Source organism: Saccopteryx bilineata, chromosome 10 (genome assembly GCF_036850765.1).
Source record: "Saccopteryx bilineata isolate mSacBil1 chromosome 10, mSacBil1_pri_phased_curated, whole genome shotgun sequence".
Lineage (NCBI taxonomy): Eukaryota > Metazoa > Chordata > Mammalia > Chiroptera > Emballonuridae > Saccopteryx > Saccopteryx bilineata.
Window position 1 is genome coordinate 73,194,151 of NC_089499.1, and position 17,552 is coordinate 73,211,702.

Consider the following 17,552-nt stretch of genomic DNA (forward strand, 5'->3'; position numbering starts at 1 on the left):
GGTTGAAAACTGATTTGAACCTAACTTTGGGTCACCATCCTCAGCCTGATTAGGCTCTAGAGTTTCATGCTCCTCTGAGGGGATCTCTGTGAGGGTGGAGGAGGAGTTCAGAGCTCCCAAGCCGTGTGGACCCTACCCTGACAGCGCAGTAGATATGCCGGCTGAGCAAGGATCAGAAAAGCAAACTCAGGTGTCAAGGTTGGGGCTTTCTTTGCTCATCTCTTATTTTTCTAAAGCTTCCATCATTCTGGATAGAAGGCAGGAAGTCGAAGTGGTTTTCCAGTAGGTGTTTTCAGGTTGAATTTTTGGTGCTAGCAGACTCCCATGCCCCACCAGACTCCACTGATTATTTTTCTAAATGGAGAAAGAACAAAACATTGGCAGAAGCTTAGACAACAGCTGGCAAAAGTGGAGTGATGTGAACACAGAATGTGTAAAAGCATACATCCCGGCTCCGGGCTGCACATTTGAATTCCTAAAATTTAAGCCAATGGTGAATTATTTTGGGGCTCTTGAGAATCTTTGAAGTTGCTAAGTATGCCAAATTTTATAGTTGATTTAATGACGGGAGCTGGGGGTTTTCCTTCATTTTGAATCAGGAAAGGACTGCAGGTCATGGCAGTAGCTTCATACACAAATGTCCTGAGTGTTGCCAATGTTTTGACCATCGGCGCAGAGCTCTCCTTTAATAACATTTGCTTAATGCTTTAATTAATTAACACTTAACCTTCTCTTTCCCTTTTCAACCCTTTTTCTCCTCCCTGTACTATATTCCCACATAACTTTAAAAAAATTAAAACTCAATATCAAAGCAGGCAATGCATGTGTGGCTATGCCTCACAAAATAGGTCGGATTATTGAGGGGAGCCCTGCTGACCGATGTGGCAAGCTGAAAGTAGGAGACCGGATCTTGGCAGTAAATGGATGTTCCATCACCAACAAGTCCCATTCAGACATTGTCAACCTAATCAAGGAAGCGGGAAACACTGTTACCCTCCGCATCATTCCCGGGGATGGTAAAGTATACCTATTGTCTCTCTCTGCATCTTTCTCTCTCTCTCTCTCTCTCTCTCTCTCTCTCTTGATCTCTTATCATTAGTGTTCGTGTAATTGAATAGTGTTGAGTTAGAGGCAGGCTTATCCATCCCTAACTGAACATGACCATCAAACAAATGTGAGCCATTGTTACTAAACCTTACCTCACCCTCTTTGCGTAATCCTCTAGCTTTTAATATCTGTCATGCTGCCACTGTAAACATCTCAGAAAATCTTCAACTTCCCTGATTTATTTTGGTTTTGGTGCCCTTGACTTTAAAACAATACAATAGTTTGAACACAGGTGGTAAACATTCCCTGATGTTCTATCTGGAAATCAGTAAGGTTTTTTTTTTAAACAATCAGTAAAATTTACTGTATAATATGGTGATATCACAAAATCTACATAATTACAGTACAGAGTCAGTAGTGTTTTTTCAGAATACATGAATGTGTCAAATTTTTATTTAATTGAGAGAGTCTTAAGAGTTTGTGCATCCATGATTTTTTTCTAACTTTTACATGTGACTGAAGAATTAAATCTCTATGTTTTTTATTTCATTATAGGTGCTATCTATATTAAACTAGGCCTGTTCTTGTTTGGTTGGTTGGTTAAATTCAAATCTTTGGTTCTTTAACTGCAGTGGTAGCCCCCCCCCCCCAGGATATTTGGCATTGTCTAGAGTGAGTGCTAATGGCATATAACGGGTAGACCCAAGGATGCTTCCAACATCGTACAGAACACTGGATAGCTCCCCACAATACAAAGTTACTCAGCCAAAAATATCAATACTCCATGTATTATTCCTATTTAATAAAAATGAAGTTGATACAGTAATGTCACTAAGGATAGATTCTTTTTTTTTTTTTTTTTTTTTTTTACAGAGACAGAGAGAGAGTGAGAGAGGGATAGACAGGGACAGATAGGAACAGAGAGATGAGAAGCATCAATCATTAGTTTTTCATTGCGTGTTGCAACACCTTAGTTGTTCATTGATTTGCTTTCTCATATGTGCCTTGACCACGGGCCTTCAGCAGACCGAGTAGCCCCTTGCTCGAGCCAGTGACCTTGGGTCCAAGCTGGTGAGCTCTTGCTCAAACTGGCGACCTCAGGGTCTCGAACCTGGGTCCTCCGCATCCCAGTCCGACGCGCTATCCACTGCACCACCACCTGGTCAGGCAGGATAGATTCTTCAGAGAATTAGTTCCTGATAATCAGTTCCCTCGAAACAGATTTGGGCCTTGGGAAGAAACTGAGGCCTGGCCCAGGCGTTGCAGGGTTTTTCATCCCTGCTTCACATGTGATAAAACATAGATTCTCAAAGTCAGTATTTCTCAAGAGGAAATGTGGTTTTATGGAGCTAGTGTGATATAAATTTTATGCCATTGATGTGTAAAAAAAAAGAAAAATCAAGATTTTTATCAAAATGGAATTCACCAAATAAATATTTTTATATAGGAGCTGTTAGAAAGTGAGCTCTATGTTAAAATTTGAGTCGTACAGACTGTGCCTTTCAGAAGTAAATCCAAAATCAAACAATAATATTGAAAATGGTTGGTTCCAAGAACTGAGAATCTTCTCTGCACCAAAAATACCTCACACCAAACGTTGAGGAAAAATTAGCTGCTTGAAAGATGGTCTCCTTCAGCCTGCCTCAAATGCATGGTTAATAACAGCCCATCTGGTCTGAAGTCCATTCCACCAGTTCACCACTTTGGAAAGCTATTATAATTTAGGAAAGAGATCATAAGATGAAAGAGAGCATAGGTTCCTGATGGAAAGAATGAAGGACACCAGAAAAATTAAGTTTGAAATGGCTGAGAGAGCCAACTATAGTATATAAATTTAGATACATGGAGAGATTTTAAATAACAAATCCAGAAGAACTGGCCAAGGAATTGACTTGCTGGATCAACATTGATTAGTTTTACTGTAGAAATGAGAATGTCCAAAAAAAAAAGAAAGGAAGGAAGGAAGAAAGGAAAAAAAACACTCCTTGAGGAAAGGGTTTAGCAAAAGAGAAGTCAGGAAATACAGAAATATGCAGAAGCAACTTATGCCACTGCCTACGTACTAGGTGTTGATTTAATTTTTAAACGTGCAATGGAAAATACTTTTGGAGAACCTGAACACCAAAGCAGTATAATGCAAAGTGAGTTATCCAATAACAGTTGTTGATAAAAAGACATTTTAAAAACTTCAATACTTCAAAAATGTAAAATTCAGACAACACATCCACAGGCTGCATTGGTTAGAAGAAAGTAAACATTGTGGTTGATACAATATATTGAAATAGTCAAGGACTGATGCACTGATGAGTATGTGGTCTCATCCAAGACACTGCAGGAATTGTAGGCATGATAATAAGCTCTCCAGAAGTGACATTTTAAGTTTCGGAGGCCAGAGGAAAGCAATCGGCAGAAGGTGGATTTGTGATGCTCATCTTTTAACTGGGGCCAAAAATTACTTTCTTGGAAACTATAGTCAAGGCAGGGGAGTTCGATTTCTGGAGATACGCTGGAGCAACCCAGGAGGGTTTTACAAACACCTAGAAGACAGACAAGGACCACTACACTTGGATGAAGGGAACTTCATGGTGGTTACACTTCCTGTCTGTGAATGTGTGTTAGACACGGTAGACTGTGGGGTAAAAGAGAGGTGGTCTGTGTTAAGGACCCCTACTCTCTTTCAGATCTTTAACTCTAATGTTTCATTTATCAGGTAGTCCAAAGGCAGTTTCTTTTGTGATCCTCACAAGGAGACTGAAGTTCAATCAGAACGCTTTCTAAAGCTCTTAGAAATGCATCTTGTGCAGAGAACTGTTCTCAGAAACCCTAGGAGACATCTCATCAGGACGCATTCTTGGTTGGACAGTGCTTGGAACTCACTCCAAATTCATTTCTTTATCTTACTCATGCTGCCTGATCCTTTTTGCTTGTCATCACTCAACTCATTTTTTACAACTTCACTTTTCTGGGTCTGTAGTTTTCCGCACTCTGCTTCTTCCTCTCTCTTTTTCTCTCTCCTCCTCCTCTCTCTCTCTCTCTCTCTCTCTCTCTCTCTCTGTGTCAGCCCCCTCCAACAAAAGTTCTGTGACATTATATTGTTAGAAGGCCTACCTTCACAATGTTGGATAAGCCCTGATCGGAGAGTCACCACCATCTCTGCTTTTGCTGTCTCTGGGACCAGGTGGAGGGTGGAGGGGGGCAGAACCTTGTCTCCTGCGAGATGGGGTCAGGGGTAGGACATACTTAATGGCATCATGGAAAGGCCCAGAGACCAGCTGAACATACTGGATCTGAACTTTAAATATGACAAGTCAAACCACACATGCTTCCTACCACTTGTACTGTATAGAGATACTCTGAAGTCTGGATGGGAATGAGACTTGAATCAGATAGGGTAGACCCTGCCTGAGCCAGGCTAACATGGAACCATCAGACTAAATCAAGTTCAAAATAATGAGAATGTTTATGAGCTTAAAAATATATTACTTAAATTATGGTCATAATTTGTACTGCTGATCACTGATTCAAAGTATTTGCTTAAATAGGAGGTAGGGTTTGGCAACACAGGTATGGATATCTCCTTGGCAAAGGCGCAGAATCGTGTTAAGTTGATCTTAGTAGAAGGCTCTGTGGTTATGATACTAGCATAGACTTGGGCAAAGGGAACAGTATTCCAACTGTAGATTTAAAAAAATCTCCCCAAGCTTTTCAAATACTGATGGATTCAGCTTTTCAAAGTCTTCCTTCAGATATTTATGACATTTATGCTTGTGCATTACAGTGTTTATGAAAGGAACAGTTGTATTCTTTGCTGATTTGCTTGCCTTTGGAATGTGGATCCGTAAGGGAGGCTAAGGATATCACCATAGAGGCAAGGTTAGAATTGTAGTCTCTTGTAGCAGAGAGATGTCCCTGTCAGAAGTCAGTGCCCTGATTTAGCACAGCATGGTGACACACCTCCAGAGCTTACCTATACTTTTCTTTGTGCTAAATTGCTATGCAAAGTAGTAATATCCATTTTCATTACTCCAAGGGAGCTAACGTGGGTGTAAACACTGTTTAATAAAGGATGTAGGGTACTTTGGGAATTTATCATAGACACAGCCAATCTGGCCACCAGCTATGGAGATTTTAAAGCCGAATACATTGACACCCCTTCAGATTACTGCTGCTGGAGCATACTCTTATATCAGGCCCTCCTTTCATATTTCTTTTCCATTCTAGGGGGCAAATTTTGCTTTGGAACAGAGCTATAAATATATGATAGTGGGCTTCATATCTGTATTTTTTAAAAGCTAGAAAGAATTTCAGCACTTAAAGCCTTGCTTTAATTTTGAATGAAGACTTAAAAGTCACTAGTGTCTCCACTTGCTCTCTGGATGACCTTGGACATGTTACTTGCTTTTACTAAGCCTTAGTGTCTCCATCTATAAAATAGGGGTATTACTTGCACCTGTTTCATTGAGCTGTATGAATTAAATGAAGTAATACATGTGATAATGCACATAGCATAGCACTTTGCAGATTGTAAGTGATTAGGAATGGTGGTAGTTCATAGATTAAGAAAAACAACAAGAAAATTCAGGGAGCTCAAATAGTCATTTACATATTAAATGTTAATTTAATCTCAGCATTTTTTAAATGCTGAAAGTTTAGCTTCAACCCAAAATAGGTTTGTATATAAATAGGTGAAACATAGCAAATGTAGGCTAGGAGGAAACTTAATAAAACAGGTGTTTTTATGTGTATTGAGTAATTATCTCAGCAGTCATGAAAACAGCAGAAATATAAACATTGTTTGAGAATGGGATCTGATCTACCTGGAAAACTCTGGCTACCAAAAACACGCAGGCATTCTGAGGGAGAGCCGCACAATCCAGTAATTATAATAATTTTAATCAGAAGTAAATGTCCTTTTTGGTATCCTGATTATGATTTCCCCATGGCTCAAGTACTCTTGTGATTTCTCGGAGAGTCTCCCTAAGAGTAATTATAGTGAATAATATCAAGTTTTTCCAAAGTGCCGATCCGTGTGTGTATGGAAGTCCTGGGTATCGTAAGGAGAGGCTGTGCGGTCTCAGTCCTTTGTGCTCACACAGTGGGTGTACTTTATGAAATATCTTAAATGTATCACCTTGGTTGTACCAGTTTAATACTGATGATAACAGTAATGTTAGATTTTGGCCTGGCACTTGATCAGGTACCACAAGAAACCAAAATGATACTTAGAATAACTAGTAGAGTCCAGGTAGTCCAGTTGGGGATACTTAAAATATTTTCCCAGAGGAACTTTGTTATACACGATGGGTAGATATACGTATTTGACAAACATTAGAGTGCCTCCTATGAACCATAGAACTTTTGGAAACTTTGAGACTTCCTGGCACCCTGTGATTTAAACAGGCATGTATAATAAGCTAACCTTAGAATCTAACCACCATAGTTAGCATTTTCTTGAATAGAAAATTGATGCTATGTTCCAGTCAACCTAAACAGAAATACTTAATGTGCAACTTGCTTATGGTTGCTTGCTATCTGCCTTGACCATAATGGAGAAATAATTCATAAAAAATATGTAATCATTATTAAATGGTCATATGTGTGTGCTGCTCTGCCATGTATAGGCGTGCTTGTGAATGTTTTCAACATCTGGATCTCCTCGCTGCTAGAGATTAATGAAGTTGCTAATGAATGTGGTTAGTGGAGAAGAAAGTCAATTTACATAGGAATATAATCATATTTATTATGTTAGGGTACCTTCATGATTTATAACTTGTGTTTACAAACTTGGGCTCTAACGAATGCAAGTGTAAAATCAATTTCTCCTGAGTGATCCTAGACGAGCTGTCAGGAGCTCCACACTTCCAGTTGTGCTTCATTAAAAGCAATGCAGAAGAAAGTCGACGGTGTGTGTGTTTAACAAGATGTTAACACACTTGTAATTTTAATATTCACGTGAAGAAATCAAGCAGACTCACTAAATATTGCTAATGAGTTGCAGGAAATGTTAGGAAAGATACTTATCAGCATGTAAGACTCCGGGAAATAATTCTGGTGTGGGCTGGCATTTTTCAGTGGCAGAGGAGGGAAAGACACCTGTCTAGGCTGCAGTTTTAGGGTAGCATTTTCTTAGGCAAACTCTGTTTCATTTGTGGGGATGTCTGGGTGGGAGAAGAGTAATGGAGTATATATGGCTCACATCATAGAAGATCTTAAAATGGTTCTTCAGACTCTTGTTTAGAAATTCAAGTCAGAACTGCTTGAAATGGTGACAGGGAATCCCAACTTGTCATTCAGATATGAGGCTTCTGCTCACCTCCCAGTGTGACCGTGTCTTCGGGGCCCTCATTTTATTGTGCTCTGTCTCATCCTGCAGAGTCTTCCAATGCCACTCTGCTGACCAATGCGGAGAAGATCGCCACCATCACCACCACACACACCCCTTCTCAGCAAGGGGCCCAGGAGTCCAGGTCAGACATGGCTTTGGTTTCTTTGGTTAGTTTGAAGGACAAAAATGTAACTCCAGGCATGGCGTACCTGTGCTGGGATCTTTCTGTTTCCCCACAGGCTGCTTTTATATTTCTTCCTCTGTTCTTGGCAGGAGTACCACCAAACCAAAGCCAGAATCTCAGTTTGAGTTCAAAGCACCCCAGGCAACACAGGTGAGGGCCGTGTTTCTTTTTCCTTTGTTTGCTTTGTACATGTTTTTCCAGGTTTCTTTATTTTTTAGAGATATCTTTTACAAGTTACCTCAAAATAAATAACCTTTGGTGAGGGGATGTGCTAAATATATATTCACACTAGTTGTCTAGGAAATGACATTTTATTTTACTACCTTTGAAAAATATTCCTAGATATCCTTTTCTAGGGGAAAAACAAACAAAATAAAAAGCTATAATTGGTGACCAATGCAAGAAGAGCAAAACAGCTGATGTCTGCTCATGGTGTTCATAGTTGTACTTAAGCCAAGAAAATGTCCTTTACTTAAGGTGTTTCTTAGACTTGTGAATTTCAGGTGGGGCCCATAGAGCTGCACCCCTGTCCCATACAGCGGTAATGGAGGGTAGACACATAAGAGCAGGTGAAGCAAATTTGGGGAGCACTGTGTGATGTAAAATTAAATAGGTTCCCTTCGTACCGTCCTCCTGAGCCTGTTGGTGTTCTAATGATGGACACTGCTGGCATCTTCAGGCACTGGGCAAGAGGCTGACCCTCCGGCAGCATGCAGGGCATGCACAAATGGAATGCATTTCCCTGCTGCACGTGCAGAATCACAGCCTCACTGATTCAATTTTGATGTATGCATGTTGGTGTGCAGTCTGCAGGCACACTTCATGAATGTTTTCAGGTTCTGGATCTTCAAACTTTGAAGGTTAATGGGTATTAATAAAAAATTGAGGATCACCAAGAGGGGGATAGTGATTATGGCTTTTGGTCAAATCGGCATAACAAAGAATGTTTGGGAAGAGGAGAGAAATAGGTGTAGGTATATGTTCTCACAGACGATTACATTTATTTTCTTGAAATAGGAGCAGGACTTTTACACTGTGGAACTGGAAAGAGGAGCCAAGGGATTTGGCTTTAGTCTTCGAGGGGGCCGAGAGTATAACATGGACCTGTACGTTCTGCGCTTAGCGGAGGATGGTCCTGCAGAAAGGTGTGGAAAGATGAGGGTAAGTCACAAGAGGAATCTGGGGTTGATGGAAAGTCATCTGCAGTGACTTTGACATTCTAGGGCGAGAACCCTCTTCCTGAGATTATAGCTTTCAGGACTCTGAAGTGCGTGACCCCACCCTAGTTGTATCCCCTGCCTGGAGCATCGTTAGATGTAGCTGCTAAAGTGAGGTGAACCCTTTCAACTCTTTGGGATTGACTAAAAAATTACAGTTATTTACAAGATTATTAAAGGAGATATTTCTGAATCCCAGCTCCCTAGTTGTTATACTTAATCCCATGAGGCAGACATATCACTTGACAGGAGTTCCTGGGTGTGCCAGGCTGGTTGGAGAGCAGGAAAGCCCTTAGTTCTGCAGGCGCTGGGTGGGGAGCTCCATTCTGTCTCGAGCTAGTTGCCAACCATCTCACCCCACCTCAGGAGCATGTGGACTTCACCTCCGCAAAGGGACAGTTACTCCATGGCATAAATATTCAAGGTCACTCTGTAGTAGTCAAGGCTAAAAAATTTAAATACACAAGTGCAAAACGTCTACTCCGCTGTTTAGATACCTAATGTCTGTTATCGTCTGAATGTGCTGCTCTCCTGGGCAGATTAGATGACTAAAGGAAGAAAATTCACCTGCTCATTTTAGATAAGTCACATGGACTGAAACCCACACATGGGAAGCAGGTTGCAGCGAATTAAAAAAATCAGGATTCAGGTCAGGAAGAGAGAACAGTAAATGAAATTTTCCCTGAGCAGAAAAAGAAAATGACCAAGGATAGGGAAGTTAATATTTGTACTTAAGACACAATAATGATTTTTAAGCTGCTTCAGATTGGTATTTTTTTTGTACTGATTGATTTTAGAGATAGAGAGGAAGGGAGAGAGAAAGACATTCCTGTGCTCCACTTAGTTGTGCATTTATTGTTTGCTTCCCATATGTGCCCTGGTTGCAAGGACTGAACCTGCAACCTTGGTGTTTCAGGAGAATACTCGAACCAACTGAGTTAAAGCAGCCAGGGTCTCATATTGAATTTTTTAATGAGTTTTTTTCCCAACTGGGAAAGTAGACCATGTGGGTGGTTTCTAAAAATTAAACAGTGAAAAAAAATGGTGTATACTAAGAAATACAGTTTCCGAGATCAAACACTATTTGTTATCTATTCTTCCTTTGTACACATACAAGCACAATTTGTGTCTATAGAAGTCAATAAATATATAGTGACATAAATATTTTGTTTAAATTGCAAGCACATGGGATATACTTTTCCTTGTCTTTATTCACTTAAAAGAGTTTCTGATTGAATGAAATACCATTATCATGATATTTTGTATAATGCTGTATAGATCACAAGATATGTACAGGGATGATCTGCTTTGATGCCCTCAGCTTGGTAGGAATGGAGTATTATCTCCTTCTAGAGATGAGGAACTGAACTCCAAGAAGTTAACTTGAACAAGGTCACTTAGCTAACAAGCGGCGAGACTCAAATTCAAGGCTTTCCAGTCCAAAGCTAGTGCTTCCCTCCCTCCTTTGAGATGATAAGCTCCACAAGTGCAAGGACCTGCCCTGTCTGGTTTACTCCCCTGTATCCAGTGCCTGGGATAGCATAGGTGTATTTTTCTAATTTTCTCGTTAATCATATTTTCCCCATTAGAATGTCATCTCCATCAAGGCAGGAATGCCTTTTTCACTGCTACATCCTAAGCAACAGATTTTCTGGCATAGACTCAATGAGTATCTAGGAAGTCAGTAAATGAAAGAATTTTAAATCTCAAAGCACCTCAGTAAACAGTAAAACCCTATTGTGATTTTCTCACTTTGTTCTCAGATTGGTGATGAAATTTTAGAGATCAATGGTGAAACCACCAAAAACATGAAGCATTCTCGGGCTATAGAACTGATTAAGAATGGCGGCCGTAGAGTGCGTCTGTCTCTGAAGCGGGGAGACGGCTCCGTACCAGAATATGGTGGGTCAAACTATGAAAACATTTCTTCCTTCCCTGGCATGACTCCATGAATTTGTCTCCAGAACTGCAGCAGAAAAGCCTTTTTGTTTCCCCTATTCACCAGTGTCTTACCAGCCTTCTGCACCATGTGATTATTTGCCTCGCTTGTTCTGAAATCTCTACACATTTCATCCTTTTGCTTGCTTACGTGGACTGGGGCATGGCCTAAGACAAGATCTTGATAGCCCCCTTTCTGATAATCAGAGAGAACATTTTGTCTAGTCCGACCAAGAGCGAAGGAATGATTGTTTGAACTGTGCCAAACTGTTTCTCAGATTCAATTGTTAGCACAAAATGACTATACTCCTTTTAAGAAGCAGGAAAGCAGGTTTCCTGAGTGATATGTTGAGGCACAATTCTTTTATTTTTCTTTTGTGGTCGATATTTTACTTATGAGATGTGAAATTTTGAGATAATTTAGGGGGCCTTGTTCACCTCCTTTAAGCTCTGTATATAACACTTCTGCTTCCTCCCTCTGGTCCCTACCCCAAATCAGACCACATGAGCCCACTACTATGAAACAAACAAAACTATTGATTTGTTAGCTGTATGTTTTTAAGGGAGAAACGATGGAACAGATACCCAGTGTTCATCGTGAAGGAAACACATGACTATACCTTTCCTATGGGGAAAGCCAGGTTATACATAGAGTTCCTTTGTCCTATCTACAGACATGATTTGACTAAATAGCAATGATCTTTACATAGCTTAGTGTCCTGGTGGCAAAATATTATATATTATAATAACTGTCCTATTTATTTGAGATTCTTGTTTAAAATTAAAAAAGAAAAAAAGCTATGCCCTAAATGTAGGGCTTTTCTTCCCAACCAAAGGTCTACAAAGTTTCTATAGAAACTGTGATTGAATGGTCCCATATATGTCCGTCCCCTTTATTAGGGATTTTATCTGTTATCACCTTCTTTTCTGAAAGTCATTCTGCACAATTTCCAGTTGCATGTTGGACTTGATAAGATCCTTAGTTCAAATGCAGCTCAAGGACAAGGATAACTCCTTTGAAGGATAGCTTTCCCAGGTGTTGGGCATCCATACAGATGCAGAATATGAGGGGCCTAGGATGGGGGGGAGGTGGGTATCAGATGAAGCCCCCTTAGACATGGCCGGCCACACCTGGGGAAGGTAGTCGGACAGCATTCAGATGTTAAGCTGTGCAGTGTACCGAACCACTGAAACTGTGTAACATTGTGTCCCTTTTCTGTCTTCCCTATGCTTCTGTTGGATATGATATTTCATTTGAGAGTCACCGTCAGTAACCTGTGTACCCTTCTCAAAACCTATGTCTCTTGCACTGAGGATGAAAATCCAACATTAACAAATGTTCTTTGGGCTAAAAATAAAGATTATTTAAATGCTCGGTTTTCCAAGAAGGATTGAACATGCCAGGGTTGTGCTGCTGTAATGTCTCCATGTGTCATTTGGACTAAATCTCTCTAATTCTATTTATTAGAGTCACAAATGGGTTATATGTTAAGTTCCAATATTTTTCTGACTTGACTGGAACCTGCTTCTCTGTGAGGCTATTTTTGTAATGAGTTTTTTGTACTTAATTTAACTGCCGCGGTCTTCAAGGGGGAGGGAGGGAACTTTGTTTTTTTGTTGTTTATTGTTAATGCTATCCTATGCCAGCCTGTCATTGTTCCAGTTGTTTGAAGGAAAAAAAAGGATGCATCTATTGTCTGGGTCCTTGAGTCACCTTATATGGCTGTCTAAAAGCGTTACTGTTCTGAGTGCGGTCTCTGCAGCCTTATTTGAGTGTTGCCTTAGACTGTCTGACTGGACAAATAAACTCTCTTTGCGCTATGTTAACAAATGCAGATTTTTTTTCTTTCTTCTTTGTTATAGGGAATCTAAATGTTCAACTTTTTCTCTTTCTCTTTCTCTCTTTCTCTCTGACTGTTCTTGGTGCTGGGCCCTCCCTCCTACAGCGATGATACCTCCTAATATCGCTGCATGTATGAGAAATGAAAAGCTCGGGGAGGCTTGCTTCTACCTTATGGGCCATAATCAAACTACGGTTTGTAGCTAAATCAATACTAGGTGTTTCTGTGCTGTGGCCTAATTTCCTCATTGCTTCTGCTTAGCTCTATTTTGATATGTTTGGCAATTCATTCTGAGCACCCTGCGTTCTTTGAATTGTAAGTACACTGCTGACCCTGTTGAAGTCTTGCTCTCCTGTAAGATTAGGTATAAAAAAATCCCAATGTTAGATTTATGATAATGCTCTAAGAACCTTCCCTCACCCAAATCTTAAAAGGACTTTGTGTTAATTCTAATACCTACCCAGCATTTAGAAAGAACAAACCTCTTATCACAGAGCTCTCACCAAGGTAGATAGGGCTTTGCTAGACAGAAAGATGAGATTTCCTGCTTGATTAGTTATCTCCTGGCAAAGGGCAACCCATGGGCCCAGTCCTGCCCACAGCCAATTTTGTGTAAGTAAAGTTTAGTAGCACAACATATTTTATGTGTTGTCTAAGGCTGCTTTTACACTACAATGCCATTGAGTCATTGTAACAAATTATGTGGCCCACAAAGCCAAAAATATCTATTCTTTGACCCTTTACAGAAAAAAAGTTTGCCAACTCCTGCTCAAGGCTACATTCCTGCTTTTGTTAATACCTACCCACAGTTTAAAGAGATCATTTGTGAAACATACAGCTTACTATTGACTGTCTTTGTTCATGAAAGATCCTTAAAGAACATCCACTTCGTCTCTGTCACTGCCCCCTGGTTTGCCCTGCACGCTGCCGCACACCATTCCTGGTGCCTTGCCTAAAATATGTGTAATGTGTATGACTTGTTGGGTTTAGTTGTAAGAAAGTATCCCCACTTTGAAAAGAGCTCTCATAAACTCAGGAGGCTTCCTAAAACATTTTTTGCAGTGTTATTTCAAATAGTTTAATAATAAAAGCCTTTGGGTGTTGCCCTGATTTAAATCTATCGTTATCTTGATGTTGTGAGCAGTCCAATGACTCCATAGCTCATTGATGTAATTGTGGTTGAGCCTAAAGAAAAGTATCTCTAAATTTAAGGACATTATTTGAATTCCATCTACTGTCAACTGTGTCCCTGACAATCTCCCTTCCTCTCCCTTTTATCTGTCAGAAGACTCCACATTTTAAGAATAGTTCCTTAACCTTACACAAAAGTAAAGACAATAGTTGAATAATGTGCACAAAGGCAGAGGGAATGTTTAATGGACCCTCACTTTATGTCACATTTACCAGTTGTCAACATCTGGCCCTACTGCCTGTATAATCCCCTTAGCTCACACCCTGGATTATTTTTTTAATGGAAGCATTTTTAAATAGAAATATATTGTGCATGCAGTAAAATGCATAAAGCCTAAGAATACAAAGCAGTGAGTTTTTACTGAGTCTGTACCCATTTAATAACCACCCAGATCAAAACATGGGCTATTAACATTTCCCCAGAAAGTTACCCCATGCCCATAGTATTTTTAAGCAAATTAAAACAGGTATTCTTTAAAATAAATTTTTTTTTCATGAGGGCAGGGGAGGGGTGGGCAAGGGAGAAGGGTTGGTGGGTGGGGAGAGAAGAGAAGGGATCTAGTGGGTACTTCTAGACAGACCAGGTGGTGCCGATATGTTGTAAATTCCTTAGTGAGCTGTGTCTTGAGAGAATAGTGGGCTAGTCCCTGAAAGCTACAAGCGCTAGTTTTTAACTTAACTAGTCGCGGTTATATTTAACCAGGACTCAGCTGGCTTTTATTCTCACCGCTTTAAGAGTGGCTTGTTTGTTGTGACTAATGAGAGCTCGAGCGTGGGAGTGGGGACAGGAGCACAAGGACCTTCTCACCCAACTGTTGCTCTGTCTCCTTTCCCCGCAGAGCCCAGCAGCGAGCGGCACGGCGCCCCCGCCGGTGCTCAAGGGCTCCCGGCAGTGAGGCCCGCGCCGGCCGGCCGCCGGCCGCACCCGCCACTGGAGTCCAGCCATCCACCCGATCTTCACAAATCATCACCACACGGGGAACAGCGGGCACAGGGGAAAGAGTCCAAAGGCAGCAGGGAGTACGGCAGGAAGCCCAGTGAGCATCACACGTGGAACGGAACGTCTAGGACAGCCGAGGGCGGGGCTGGCCGCCCCAGGGACCGGGCGCCCGAGGGCCGCAGAGCCGCGCCGCCCGAGCGGCCGGTGGCCAACGGCCCCGGCGGGAGGTCCCCGGAGAAGCGGAGGGAAGGGACGCGGAGCGCCGACAACACGTTGGAGCGAAGGGAGAAGCGCGAGAAGAGAAAAGAGCTTTCTCCCGAGCGGAGGCGAGAGCGCTCGCCCACTCGCCACAGGGACAGCTCTCCCGGCCGCAGGAGGCGGTCCCTGGAGAGGCTCCCGGATCAGAGGAGGTCTCCGGAGCGGAGGGGCGGCTCGCCCGAGAGGAGGGCGAAATCGACCGACCGGAGGCGAGCCAGGTCCCCGGAGCGGAGGCGGGAGCGGTCCCTGGAGAAGAGGAACAGAGAGGACCGAGTCAGCCACCGGGACAAGGAGGAGCCCAGTCTGAAGCAGGATGCCGGCAGGAGTGGCAGACATCCCCCAGAGCAGAGAAGGCGACCTTACAAAGAATGTAGCACCGACCTCAGTATCTAAGCCGAGTCACATTCCAACCTTTACCATGTCAAAGGTTCTAAAAGGAAGGCCACAAACCTGAAATAATTTAGTTTCTTACCTAATGAAGCATCTGACACCTGACGATCCTACGAATAGCAACAAACATTTTATGCATTTGAAATCTTATAAGAAAAAAAATATATATGAAAAGTGTTGTGCCTGATGTATAATATTAAAGAAAGTATTTTTAAATGCACACTTTTTTGGAAATTATTTGCCAAATGCTGCCCCAAAGTGATATAAATTTTGTTTCTACATAAACTGTAGAATTGTCAAGAATTGTTCCCTTTTTTGGGCACTCTTTTTCTCCTGGTTAAATAGGGCTGTTGATCATTTTCTCTAAGTAAGGGAAGTTATTGATTAAGTTTAATTAATTTGATATAAACTGTTATGTAATGATATAGTACCATACTGTAGTTAGTAGTTTTTCTTTTTTTAAAAAAAGGCAAAAGTTATATTTGTGAAAGCTGAGGACTTTGGGGTGGGTTAGGGTTGCCATGACCCTAAAATCAAGCAGACTGTATGAAGAGACTACTATTGCAGATGAAGGGTATTTATAGCAAACCTACACAGCACACAGAATGTGATGTTAAGTCATAATTATTTCAGAAAACAGTTCGTATTCTCCCTCGCTATAGAAAGGCATAAAAAGGAGAAGGTTGGCCATCATTACCCAAATGCAGCCCAGGTACAGATAGGTTCATTAGCATTATCAACGTCTACTAAGATCTCATGAAGGCAGTGCCATCACAGCTTTGCTCAACTCCTGGAAGGAATGGACAACAAACACCTTCTATGTTGTTTAATTTGAGGCTGAAGAGTAAATGGAGTCAAGGACCATATGCCCATTTTATGGTTTGAAGGAACCATAAAAATTCCCCAATACAGAAGGCAGGTTCCCCTTTTTAGCATAAGCCCACAGTTCCCCTTCGCCCAATTGAGGAGGAGAGAATGAGCCTTGGTAGAGTTAACTTTCTGTTGATATTTAGTATTGAAGGTGCTTATTTTAGAAATGCCCGACTTCCATTCTAAAGCGTAAGAGTCTCCAGAATGATTGAAGAGAAAAGGATGTGATCTCAATGGTTCTAGATCTAGTTGGCAAACTTCTGCCCTCATGACCCTGTCCTTTGAGTTTTTGGACAGCAGAACAAAACATAGTAATTTTTCTTTTTAAAAAAGACTCATTCTTTTGCAATCCTACCTAAGGTGTGGTTGGGTTGGCTGTAGCACCGGGAAGTGATTGAAATGGATTACTGCCTAGCTGAGCCAAAATGTTTGCTTGTGCCTATTGTACAGCAAACTGCTGCTTACAATACATTGTATATTTCCGTAGTACTGTTTTGCATTTTCCGTATAGATACTAAACTTTGCAAGTCAATCACTGTTGTTCTCATGGTACTGTTAAAAAAGTGGGGGGGGGAGGGGAGAAAACCAGCCAATCATTGTGTGTACAGTTAAAAATTGTAATTAATAGAGCCTGTTAAAAAAAAATAAAAAACAACTGTTGCCTTTTTTTCTTGTATAAAAGAGAATTTATGACAAAAAATTAGCTGTGAGGAATGTGATATGTGTTTATATTTCTGAATATGGAACAAATTGATCATTGGGATATATTTTAATGTAATCTAAATCAGGTATGTAAAGCTGTTTTAAAATGGGAGACTATATAAGTAATTCTTCAAAGCTTTAGTTGGTTTGAATATCATTTCCTCCATGGTGAGCCTGCCTGTGAATTCTTAAGCATTTGTTTGCATTTCGTTCTTTACTCATTTCTTACAGTGTGCTATGAACTTATATTGTTTCTGTATTGATGAAAAGCAGTATGTGGGCCAATCATTTTATAAAACACTATGCATATATAAATACTACATTGTTCATAACTTTATTTGACTTATAGATTTATATAGAACATTAGAATCAGTAGCTGTAGTTGTATGAACATTCACAAAAGAAGATCCTTTCCTGGAACAGACATAAAAAATACTTTATAGCTAAACAGGAGGGAAAACTTTGTGACTGCTATTCTGATCAATTTTCCATACAAAGCATACACTGAGTTGTAATAGGCTGAGGGAGAAGACAACTGAACAATGATGTGCTTTTTCATCCATTTCCTAAGAGCCAACTTGGGGATTTTATTCCTAAGGTTCCACTGCTAGGAATTTTCTCACTATTTCTAGCAAAATTTGTGATGTTA

At 40.8% G+C, this 17,552-nt stretch overlaps 1 protein-coding gene across 13 annotated transcripts in view; it reads left to right on the plus strand.

Annotated features, from left to right (window-relative positions):
* The window catches only part of MAGI1 (membrane associated guanylate kinase, WW and PDZ domain containing 1), a 761,634-nt gene extending 744,416 nt beyond the window's left edge, over positions 1–17,218 (plus strand). For 5 of the 13 annotated variants that reach the window (XM_066245930.1, XM_066245922.1, XM_066245928.1 and 2 more), the window contains 6 exons: positions 813–1,016; positions 7,421–7,514; positions 7,646–7,706; positions 8,574–8,717; positions 10,537–10,675; positions 14,583–17,218. In XM_066245930.1, the coding sequence (XP_066102027.1) occupies positions 813–1,016; positions 7,421–7,514; positions 7,646–7,706; positions 8,574–8,717; positions 10,537–10,675; positions 14,583–15,334 (1,394 nt within the window). In that variant the 3' untranslated portion in view covers positions 15,335–17,218. Of the gene's footprint in view, positions 1–812; positions 1,017–7,420; positions 7,515–7,645; positions 7,707–8,573; positions 8,718–10,536; positions 10,676–12,657; positions 12,747–14,582 lie in introns of all 13 variants that reach the window. The other 8 variants (XM_066245924.1, XM_066245929.1, XM_066245927.1 and 5 more) reach the window with 5 other exon arrangements.
* The last annotated feature ends 334 nt before the right edge of the window (positions 17,219–17,552 follow it).